Source organism: Chiloscyllium punctatum, chromosome 17 (genome assembly GCF_047496795.1).
Source record: "Chiloscyllium punctatum isolate Juve2018m chromosome 17, sChiPun1.3, whole genome shotgun sequence".
In the NCBI taxonomy this organism is placed as follows: domain Eukaryota; kingdom Metazoa; phylum Chordata; class Chondrichthyes; order Orectolobiformes; family Hemiscylliidae; genus Chiloscyllium; species Chiloscyllium punctatum.
Window position 1 is genome coordinate 92,492,434 of NC_092755.1, and position 12,449 is coordinate 92,504,882.

General features: G+C 40.3%; 1 protein-coding gene across 1 annotated transcript in view; it reads left to right on the top strand.

The window, feature by feature from the left end:
- The window catches only part of svopa (SV2 related protein a), a 34,525-nt gene extending 31,446 nt beyond the window's left edge, over nucleotides 1-3,079 (top strand). The window contains exon 16 of the mRNA XM_072587924.1: nucleotides 772-3,079. Coding sequence (XP_072444025.1) covers nucleotides 772-963 — 192 coding nt within the window. The 3' untranslated portion in view covers nucleotides 964-3,079. The remainder of the gene's footprint in view (nucleotides 1-771) is intronic.
- The last annotated feature ends 9,370 nt before the right edge of the window (nucleotides 3,080-12,449 follow it).

Sequence of the window (12,449 nt, forward strand, 5' to 3'; positions counted from 1 at the left end):
AGCAACTGTTGTTAGAAAGTAATTCTGGCAAGGCAAAATCATGCTCTGCTGTAATTTGCAAAGTATCTTCTTACTGCCCATGTTCAAACATGAAAATAACTACTTACAAAGTTGAGTGGTGCATTGCTTTAGACACCCAATATACTAATCAATAAGTAGCAGGAGTTGGTCACTTGCCCTTTGAACTTACTTCACCAAAAGATGAGGTCATGGTTGATCTGATTATTCTACATTCCCACCAACCCCCAATAACCTTTCACCCTCTTGCTTGTCAAGTATCTATGTACTTTGGTCTTTAAAAATATTCAAACTCGCTGCTTCCACCATTATCTCTAGGAGGAAGGGGAATGGGAATGAAATGCAGTAAATAAAGTGTCTACTGTTCCAGAGTTTTACAGATGACTGCCTTGCCATGGTGGCAAAGATGCAAAGTTGTGATCTAATGTCCTATGCCAGTCAGCAGCGAAATGTAGAAATTTCCACCCGTTTCCTTTTCTCAGCCATGCTATCATACTTGGTGAGTTTGCACGCTTCCAGACAGTGAAGAAATTTAGACAGTATTATCCCTCACAAAAGCCCATATGTTTATCTTATGCTCAGTGCCTTGGCAAAGGCTTAGAAGCAGTTTGAGCTTTCAGCTACTGATACCATTCAATAATAATAAGGTTCAAGCAAAATAAAGCACTGTATAGAGTATTTTGTAAATTATTAGCAACATTTTTAATAATGAAGGAAGATATTTTAGTTTACAGAACATCTTTTTCCAACCAGGTTATGTTAGAATCCTCAATCTACCTGACACTTTCCGTGTACAGTGGATGCTGTCTATTGGCAGCCCTTGCTTCCTGTTTCCTACCAATTGAGACGATGGGCCGAGGCCTGCAAGAGTCCAGTCAGCAAGAGTGGGGCCAGGAAATGGTGGGCAGGACACATTGCTCAAGCAGCTCAACCAAGAGCACCTAGAACGGGTTTGTCGCAACTGCAGGAAGCAGGAAGCAGACAACATCAAGATCATTACTAATATACACTCATTCTGCTGGTTAAAAAAAAGGTGAGAGTATTAAGGTGGGAAACAAATATAGTATTCTGCAGGCTCACACATAAACTATGGGAAACCACCACCTCCCCGTGCCCCAGCAGTTTTATGATGTCAAAATGAAGGACACCCATAAAGATTGGAAAATAAAGGTAGGATTTAAAGTAGAATGTAAGGAGACAGCCTTGCCTTTCATACCTTAACCAGACAAAATACAGACAAGTTTTGTTACTACAAACTGTTATGGAATATTCCTTTCCCTTACTGTGAATCAACCCTATTCATTGATAATGCTGCAAATATTTGCAATAGGAAATACAGTGTATATGAATAAATTAATTGAAAACTGTCATGGAATCCACTAAACCTCAACAGGCTGATCTAAACAAGCTCCTACAGCAGCCACACAGGCTTATTTTCAATGATTCATAACTTTTTACACCAAAGTAGAAAATAGGCACTGATGGCACGTTGTTCAAATGAGAACAAAGTGATGCACATGGACTTGCTTTTAACATTGCACAGAACATCAAACTAACAAGAAATACTTCCTACAGGGCAGGTAAAATAGGAAGTCATGGTAATCTTTGCAAGAGAGAATTAGTTTGTATTAATGAGGTTTGTCTGTAATACTGTACCATGTAATGGGATTGCTTAATAAATTTGTAACTTAAAAACAATAAAAAATGTGTTTGAGGTTGCACCTCTTCGTAGAAAACAGTTACATACTGTGAAAGTAAATATTTTCAACAGGAAATGTATTTATGTTAACATGTATGTACCACAACCATGGTAATCCACTAAACTTCAATGAGCTGGTCTTGCATTAGGTATATTGCTAAGTAGGTGATGTCTTAAATATGAATCTCTTGCTGAAAAACAATGTTTTATAAGGTACCATTTCCTAAAAGGCAACATCCTGTTCTAAGTGGTCACAGTCATTTCTTATTGCAAATACTAGACTTGATTATTACTTTTCAGTGAATCAGTAAAATTGTAAAAGGACCTTCACTGTTGCTATACTAATATTATAACTGACTATTCTTTGCTATGCTAAAAGCCAATTCCTGATGTCATAAAGGTGCTCTTACTCAAACTTATTGATGCCAAGATAAAAGTCCAACACATTTTTAATAAGTTAGAAATGTTTGTATTTTTAACTTGCAGCTTTTCTGACAGCAAATTTCACAGGTATGTTATAAGTACAGCCATTTCGGCTATATATGTAATTGTACTAGATAAATGTGATGTATATTGCCCAACATGTTTGGCTAAATAACATGCCTGTAATCTTTAAGTTTTCTCAATTGCTTCTTTCATTCGTTTGTAATTCTGCCTGAACCAATATCACTTTCATTCTCTGAGTATCACAACACAAAGGTATTACATTAATTAATCTTATTTGCATGAATTAATGCAATATATAACCTGTGATTATCATATAAATATTTACTAGGACTAAGGAATGAGGTTGGGTGAGTCCGTCTTAAAACCTTAATCTAACTCATTCACTAGGTCATGAAGCAAGACTGAGAAATGAGCAATCAAAACATTTGAGAATTTTTTTAAATTATGAAAGTTTAATGACAGGAGGAAATATCATGCATGGAAATGTTAATATAATACTCCAAATGGCATTGGATTAGCTCCATTAAAATCACATTTAATTAATATGGCAATATTGAGATCAAATGGCTCATGATTTTAGACACGCAATTCATTCTCACTTTTGAGCAAGATAAGTTGTCGATGTGAACAGAAATCAAAATCTGCATTCATACAGGAGTTAAATGCCTTAGAAATATTCTAAAGCACTTGGGGAGTGATTAAAATGTAATGATGGTTGTCTGGATGAACGATTCTGTTTATGACAGGTGTTTCAGGTATAAATGTTGACCAGGACACTTCGAGAACTTCCTGTTCTTGTTCAAGAAACAAAACACAGGGTTCTCCTAATCTGGGAGAAAGTGAGGACTGCAGATGCTGGAGTATCAGAGTTGAAAAATGTGGTGCTGGAAAAACACAGCAGGCCAGGCAGCATCCGAGGAGCAGGAGAATCGACGTTTCGGGCATAAGCCTGATTCCTGAAGAAGGGCATATGCCCGAAACGTCGACTCGCCTGCTCCTCGGATGCTGCCTGGCCTGCTGTGTTTCTCCAGCACGTTTTTCTCCTAATCTGCTTCTGTAATGTCAATGGATGAGCATAGAAATTCTTAAAGAAACAGCAGAAATGACAATTTTAGCTGCTGTGCCAGAGATACTGGAAATAGCCAGCTGGAAAACCTTTGGGAAAATTCTGATGGAGTATCTTTAATGTTGACCCAATAAATCGAGGAAATCTTGATTTAATCCTCAATTTGTTGGCTTGGATCTGCCGTAATGTTCTGTTGGCATTTCAATGTGGATTTTATGCTCAACTTCTGCAGTACGGCTTGAACAAACTCAAAATTGCTGCCAACTAAGGCAGTCTCACAACAAGTAGATTAAACCATTGTAATAGCCATGAGCCCCCATTCAGTGAAGAGAAATCAGAGGTAACGTTTCAGGTCCTGTGACCCTCCCCTAGTTTCAAGGACGGGTCACAGGACCCAAAACGTTAACTCTGATTTCCCTTCACATATATTGCTAGACCTACTGAGCTTTTCCAGCAATTTCTCTGATTCACAGCATCTGCAGTTCTTTCCATTTTTATTTTGCCCTCATTCAGAGAGAGTCAGAGAGATGTGCAGCATGGAAACAGACCTTTTGATCTAACTCATTCCTACTGAGCAGATATCCAAAATTAATGTAGTCACGTTTGCCAGCATTTGGCTCATATCCCTTTAAATCCCTCCTATTCATATACCCATCCAGATGCCTTTTAAATGTCGTAATTGTACCAGCCTCCACCACTCCTCTGGCACCTCATTCCATACATGCACCACCCTCTGTGTGAAAAGGTTGCCCTTAGATGCCTTTTAAATCTTTCCCCTCTTAAACCTATGGCCCCTAGTTCTGGACTCCTCTACTCTGGGGAAAGGACCTTGGCTAATTCACCATATCCAGGCCCCTCTTGATTTTACACCAAGGAAAAGACCTTGGCTATTTACCCTATCCATGCCCCTCATGATTTTATAAACCTCTATAAGGTCACTTCTCAGCCTCCAAAGCTCCAGGGAAAATAGCCCCAGCCTATTCAGCCTCTCCATATAGCTCAAACCCTCCAACCCTGGCAACATCCTTGTAAATCTTTTCCGAATCCTTTCAAGTTTCACAACATCCTTCCTACAGCAAGACCAGAATTGCACACAGTATTCCAAAAGCGGCCTAATCAATGTTACTGTACAGCCACAACATGACCACTCAGTGGTTGCGTTTTTGTGATCACTATGCTGAGAAGCTAATCATTAAAGCTAAGTGCTGAAACATGTGCAGCTGTTTTAGATCACTCACAGATAGTATAGAGAATTGAATATCTGGCCCCTCTTCCCGCAAAATTGACATTTCTTTGCCACTATAGAAGGCAACAGGGGATCTACTCTTCAACCTGTACTGATACATGTCGGAGTCACTTCCAAAATCTTCCCTTTTTTGGCACTGCCAATCACGATTGAATGTTTAGAGATATGCTGCAGGTAACAGAGCTTATCAAAACCAAAAACAGAAATTGCTGGAAAAGCTCAGCAGGTCTGGCAGTCTCTGTGGAGAGAAATGAGAGTTAACATGTCGGATGCAGTGAACCTTTCTCAGAACACGTCTTATCAAAATGTAGACAGCCCTTTCTCATTGGTCATGTGTCACTTCTTCTCATTCTGGGCATTCATTCAGACTGGAAGTTAAAACTTCAACTATGTGGCTAAAGTCTAGCTCAATAATTTTGATTAATTATGCCTAATTTCCACATATTGTCACTTTCTCTTGAATGTGATTATGAAGCAAAATCAGTAGCATGGGGGCTCAGTGGCTCACACTGCTGCCTCACAGCACCAGGGTCCCAGGTTCAAATCCACCCTCAGATGACTGTTTGTGTGGAGTTTGGATATTCTCCTTGTGTTTGCGTGGATTGCTTCTGGGTGCTCTGGTTTCCTCTTGCAGTTCAACAATGTCTAGGCTAGGTAGATTGGCCATGCTAAATTGCCCATAATATTCATGGACATACAGGCTAGGTGGATTTCCATGGGAAATGCAGCGTTACAGGGATGGTGGAGCACGGTCTGGGTGGAATACTTTTCGGAGGACGCTGTGGATTCGATGGGCCAAATGGCCTGCTTCCACATTGCAGTAATTCTATGAAATATGCTGCTCATAGGGCAGAGTAGACTGAAATGAAGAATGTTACTAATTTTAACAATTTTCTGTATTGTGGCCTCTAAGGCAGGCCTCAGAAACTTCACAAGTCACAAGTGTATGACCATCACAATTTTACAGGTCAAAAATAAAACCTGATCCAACTAACAACTTACTTATTAAACTACCAACTATCAAAGTGATTAAACAAAATATATCAAATTTACCAAGAATAATCAAAGAAGAATGAGAAATGAACAATGAGGAGCAAACAACATCAAGTGTCTCAATATTTTGTCAAATTAATATTTATGAATCAGTCATTGACTACAATTCTTAAATAATTTTCTCACTATTTTCACTACTATTTACTTTTCTAATTCAGGTGAATACATATAGCTTGAAAATACAAAAGCTTACTGAAAAAATTAAAAATTAAAAGAAACACAGAGTTAATGATTTAATGTTACTAATGCTTCCAAGAAATTTCTACCATTAAAGTCTGCCCTTCTGAGCTATAAATATCACTTGAGGCTTGTGTGTCAGAGTCACAGGATTGGTAAGTACTGATAGAGTTATAGGGATAAAAGAGGTTTGAGTTATGAAGAAGTGATCAAGGATTTTTAAAACAAGGCAAAGAAGTCTAAACTGGAAATATTAAAAGGACTGAATCAACATTGCTCAGGAAGAACAACAGTAATAAATGTGCTGGAGATGGAATATGGGCTGCAGTAATTTGGATGAGCTATAATTTACAGAGGATGAAAAGCTAGGACAACATTCATGTGGGTGGATTTAAAGGTGACAAGGACATTGATCTAAGTTCCAGCAGCAGATGATCTGAGGTAGAGGAAGAGAGAAAATGTTGTAATGCAACATTCCCTCTAAGCAGTGTGGCTCGCATCTCTGTAGATGCTCCAGTGATCTGTGATTCGTGTTGGCACGCCAATTGCAGCATTTACTTCCACTTGCTAAAGTCATTGCCAGGCACGGGCCTTAAAAGCTTATACAGCCAGTAAGCAAGTTGGAGAATATACTGCTACAGAGGTGAAAGTAGATGGTTCTTCTAGTAGAAAGGATATGGGGTCAGAAGTACAGTGTAGGACTAAAAAGCATGCTAAGGTTGTAAATACTGGTTCAATCTGAGGTAATGTCTAAAAAGGGGATAAATTTACAGCAAGAGTGCAGATTTGAGCTGAAACTGGTGCCTTCTTAATGTTGAAATGATCACTAGACTAGGGCAATGGTATTTGAATTTTCAATTTACAGTCATAATCTGCTTGTGAGGGAATAACATCTGTCTTCACTCAATTCCTGCAACACTAAAATAACTAGGTTATGACATGATAACTAAGCAGAAAAATTCTGAACAATTGTAATGCACAATGGTGGAAACAACTTTCAAAACTAATATTTCATTTTTCAGCCTATTATAGGTGAAAATACTAAGCAAAAATACTAACAAAACCAAATTTTTGTGATAATTCTTTTGAGTTTCTGAGGGAACTGATCAGTGTACCAAGTCCATGGAGTGGTTAAACATTTGGTTTATGCTCTAGTACTGACCTTAGATCCAGCTGGCTGGAGATGGTCAATTAGCTGGGCTTGGCAGATAAGCAATTATCTGTTCAGCTTTAACTTAGAGGAGATCTAACAGTGAACAAAAAGCTTTTCATGACAATGTAATGTCAGTAATAGTTTTAACTAGAAGTGGAAATGTAAGGAACAAACCAAAAAGTCTCTTCTAATCATACAAATAAACACTGAAGGAGGAATATAAATAATCTGCATAAGGAGTAAAATCTACAAAACAATGCTGGAAAATAATCAGATTAAATAAATTTTGTATAGTACTATTTAACATGTAACAAACATTTTTTTAATGTAAGATTTGTCTTTCCCAACGTTGGTTAGACTATTGCAGCAAATTGACTGTATCATGCTATAGGCTGATAATTGTTATTGATTCTGAAGCAGTACAGTGATAACATCAGATCCTTGATTACTTATGAGCAACACCACAAGAGGTCTACTTGTTTAAACTATATTAAAAACTCTTAATATTTAAGTGGTAGTTATAAACTGCTCGACTTTGTATGATTCAGGTCAGCTCTCAAATCCCCAATGAATGTTTAGCCTATAACTCATTCTTGGTTAAGTTACTTACCTGTCATAAACCACCCCAAATGCTTGATTGCTACACTGCTTTTAATTTACTCTTAGTTAAGTTACTTAATATATCAACCATCTGAATTAGTCAACTAGATGATACCTGTAACTTGCACTAACAATTGGAACATGCTCTCGATTAGGCTTCAATCTATTAATCACGCCAAAGAATTATTTTTATTTATGTAATACTAAGGACACTTAATAGCATTGATACTGCATATTCTTTTTGTAACCATGTTAACAACCTCAAAGTTCACTACACTGAAAGTGAGTAATATTAGTTATAGTAGACAGAATGAAATTACACATTGGTGTTAGTTCTGTTACTAATACCATTGTACAATTATGGCCAAAGCTTTTAGACAAATCTATGAAAGTCAAGTGAAAATAGGCACATTTCTATGAAATTTTCATTTATTTGCAAATTTCATTGTGTTCAAATATACTTTTGCCAAGTATATTCTGGGAAAGGGGGGCAGTCTTGAGGCTTAGTTATGGTCATGGCTATGTCTTTGGTGATTTCCTTTCTGCTTACTAATAAGCAGGAAGCAACAGAATTTCCTAAACTCCATTGCCTTATTATGGAGGTTTGGGTCTCTCTGGTTAAGATTAGGCTGTGTTGCAGGTATCACTTTGTGCTTGTTTCAAATTGTGTTCGTGAAGACCAGTCTCAAATAATCTGGCTTTCCTGTGAGCTCTTCTTATTACAACTGTAAGAATGTGTTCAATGTAAGTTCAATGTGAACTTCATAGCGTTTTAATAAATTATACTGTGCTTTGATAGTCAACGTGCAACTACAGATCGATTGTGTAAATCAGGTGACTACTGTCTTGTGTTCGAATGTATTTTACTTGTTCTCCAAGCATTGAACTGGAACAGTTTACTGTTTACAAAATATATGCAGTGCTTGCATGACAGCCTGTCACTGGTAAACCTTTTTTTTGATTGGATGTAAATAAGCTACATCATAAACAACAGAACAAAAATGTACTTAATAATATTAATGTTTGCATTGCAATATGAAAAGATAATTTTATTAAATAAAGAATCTTTTTGTATTTCATTTACAATTTATTGAGATCTTTTGTAAAGAATTTTAAAATTTCCATAGGTGAGCAATTTAAATGAATAAATTCATTATTCCACATTAGTATATTAATGATATCAACTCACAACAATTTTGTTGCAAAGAACAATATTGTATTACACTATTCGGTTTAGAGGAGTCAATTATGTTTAACAGATTAGTTACTTTTATCAAAAGACGGTCTTGTCAATTCATTCCATGTTGCTAATGTGATGATATAATAACATAACATCAACGAGCCACTGGACTCTTTATATCTTTCCCCTCTCACCTTAAACCCATGCCCTCTAGTTTTGGACACTCCTACTCTAGGAAAAGGATCTTGGCTATTCACCCTATCCATGCCCCTCATGATTTTATAAACCTCGAAAAAGTTACCACTCAGCCTCTGACGCTCCAGCGTATTCAGCCTCTCGCTATAGCTCAAATCCTCCACCTCTTGCAATAGCCTTGTAAATCTTTTCTGAATCCTTGCAAGTTTCACAACATTTTTCCTATAGCCGAGAGATGAGAATTTAATGCAGCATTCCAAAAATGGCCTACCAATGTCTTGTACAGCCACAACTCCTATATTAAACCTGTTGGACTATAACCTGGTGTTGTGTGATTTTTAACTCCTTTATTCAATATACTGACCAATAAAGGCAAGTGTACTTTCACTATCCTGTCAACCTACGACTCCAGCTTCAAGGAACTATAAACCTGCATCCCAAGGTCTCTTTGTCTGGCAACACTCCCCAGAACCTTACCATTGATTGTATAAGTCCTGCCCTGGATTTGCCTTACCAAAATGTAACACCTCACATTTAGACAAATTAAACTCCATCTGTCACTCCGCGGCCCAACGGCCCACTGATCAAGGTCCTGTTCTACTCTGAGGTAACATCATAGAGTCATAGAGATGTACAGCATGGAAACAGACCCTTCGGTCCAACCTGTCCATGCTGACCAGATATCCCAACCCAATCTAGTCCCATCTGCCATCACCTGGCCCATATCCCTCCAAACTCTTCCTGTTCATATATCCATCCAAATGCCTTTTAAATGTTGCAATTGTACCAGCCTCCACCACTTCCTCTGGCAGCTCATTCCATACACGTACTACCCTCTATGTGAAAATGTTGCCCCTTAGGTCTCTTTTATATCTTTCCCCTCTCACCCTAAACCTATGCCCTCTAGTTCTGGACTCCCTGACCCCAGGGAAAAGACTTTGTCTATTTATTCTATCCATGCCCCTCACAATTTTGTAAACCTCTATAAGGTAACCCCTCAACCTCCGACACTCCAGGTAAAATAGCTTCAGCCTGCTTAGCCTCTGCCGATAGCTCAAATCCTCCAATCTTGGCAACAGCCTTGTAAATCTTTTCTGAACCCTTTCAAGTTTCACAACATCAAGGTAGCTTATAGCCCAACATGGGGCTTGAACCCACAACCCTGAGATTAAGAGTCTCATGCTCTACTGACTACGTCTTAACTGTTTTAACTTTATTCATTTCAACTACAATTCCTCATAAATTCTAACCACACTCTCAATAAATACTTCGGAATTCCATTAGAATATTTGTGCCATTTTACACTCCGCAGTGAAAATATCTTCCCTAATGTCTACCTAGCTGAACCCTTCCATAATCGTCAAGCTCTTTATTAGGTCACCCCTCATCTATTTCCTCGAGAAAAAAGTCCCATTGTGTTCAATCTTTCTATTTTTGTTAGTTACAATTTTCAGTTTTGTTACTAAATTAATGTTAGACTTACAAACTGCTAAAAGGAGTCAACTGGACTGCCTGATAAATAATAGAATCATACAGTTCAGAAGAGGATCTTAGGCCCATCAAGTCTGCATTGACAAAATCTACACTAATTGCATTATCAGTCATTTGGCCCACAACCCTTGAATGTTATGACATCAAGTACTCATCAAGTTTTTTTTATAGCTATGAGGTTTCTTGCTCAACTGCTTTTGCAGGCACTGGATTAGTGGTGCTGGAAGAGCACAGCAGTTCAGGCAGCATCCAACGAGCAGCGAAATCAACGTTTTGGGCAAAAGCCCTTCATCAGGAATAAAGGCAGTGAGCCTGAAGCGTGGAGAGATAAGCTAGAGGAGGGTGGGGGTGGGGAGAGAGTAGCATAGAGTACAATGGGTGAGTGGGGGAGGAGATGAAGGTGATAGGTCAAGGAGGAGAGGGTGGAGTGGATAGGTGGAAAAGAAGATAGGCAGGTAGGACAAGTCCGGACAAGTCAAGGAGACAGTTACTGAGCTGGAAGTTTGAAACTAGGATGAGGTGGGGGAAGGGGAAATGAGGAAGCTGTTGAAGTCCACATTGATGCCCTGGAGTTGAAGTGTTCCTAGGCGGAAGATGAGGCGTTCTTCCTCCAGGCGTCTGGTGGTGAGAGAGCGGCGGTGAAGGAGGCTCAGGACCTCCATGTCCTCGGCAGAGTGGGAGGGGGAGTTGAAATGTTGGGCCACGGGGCGATTTGGTTGATTGGTGCGGGTGTCTCGGAGATGTTCCCTAAAGCGCTCTGCTAGGAGGCGCCCAGTCTCCCCAATGTAGAGGAGACCACATCGGGAGCAACGGATACAATAAATGATATTCGTGGATGTGCAGGTAAAACTTTGATGGATGTGGAAGGCTCCTTTAGGGCCTTGGATAGAGGTGAGGGAGGAGGTGTGGGCACAGGTTTTATAGTTCCTGCGGTGGCAGGGGAAAATGCCAGAATGAGAGGGTGGGTCGTAGGGGGGTGTGGACCTGACCAGGTAGTCACGGAGGGAACGGTCTTTGCGGAAGGCGGAAAGGGGTGGGGAGGGAAATATATCCCTGGTGGTGGGATCTTTTTGGAGGTGGCGGAAATGTCGGCTGATGATTTGGTTGATGCGAAGGTTTGTAGGGTGGAAGATGAGCACCAGGGGCGTTCTGTCCTTGTTACGGTTGGAGGGGTGGGGTCTGAGGGCGGAGGTGCGGGATGTGGACGAGATGTGTTGGAGGGCATCTTTAACCACGTGGGAAGGGAAATTGCGGTCTCTAAAGAAGGAGGCCATCTGGTGTGTTCTATGGTGGAACTGGTCCTCCTGGGAGCAGATACGGCAGAGGCGGAGAAATTGGGAATACGGGATGGCATTTTTGCAAGAGATAGGGCGGGAAGAGGTGTAATCCAGGTAGCTGTGGGAGTTGGTGGGTTTGTAAAAAATGTCAGTGTCAAGTCGGTCATCACTAATGGAGATGGAGAGGTCCAGGAAGGGGAGCGAGGTGTCAGAGATGGTCCAGGTAAATTTAAAGGTCAGGGTTGAATGTGTTGGTGAAGTTGATGAATTGCTCAACCTCCTCGCGGGAGCACGAGGTGGCGCCAATGCAGTCATCAATGTAGCGGAGGAAGAGGTGGGGAGTGGTGCCGGTGTAATTACGGAAGATCAACTGTTCTACATAGCCAACAAAGAGACAGGCATAGCTGGGGCCCATACGTGTGCCCATGGCTACGCCTTTGGTCTGGAGGAAGTGGGAGGATTCAAAGGAGAAATTGTTAAGGGTGAGGACCAGTTCGGCCAAACGAATGAGTGTGTCAGTGGAAGGGTACTGTTGGGGACGTCTGGAGAGGAAAAAACGGAGGGCTTGGAGGCCCTGGTCATGGCGAGTGGAGGTGTAGAGGGATTGGATATCCATGGCGAAGATAAGGCGTTGGGGGCCGGGGAAACTGAAGTCTTGGAGGAGGTGGAGGGCGTGGGTGGTGTCTCGAACGTATGTGGGGAGTTCCTGGACTAGGGGGGATAGGACAGTGTCAAGGTAGTTAGAGATGAGTTCAGTGGGGCAGGAGCATGCTGAGACAATGGGTCGGCCAGGGTGGTCAGGCTTGTGGATCTTGGGAAGGAGGTAGAACCGGGCAGTGCGGGGTTC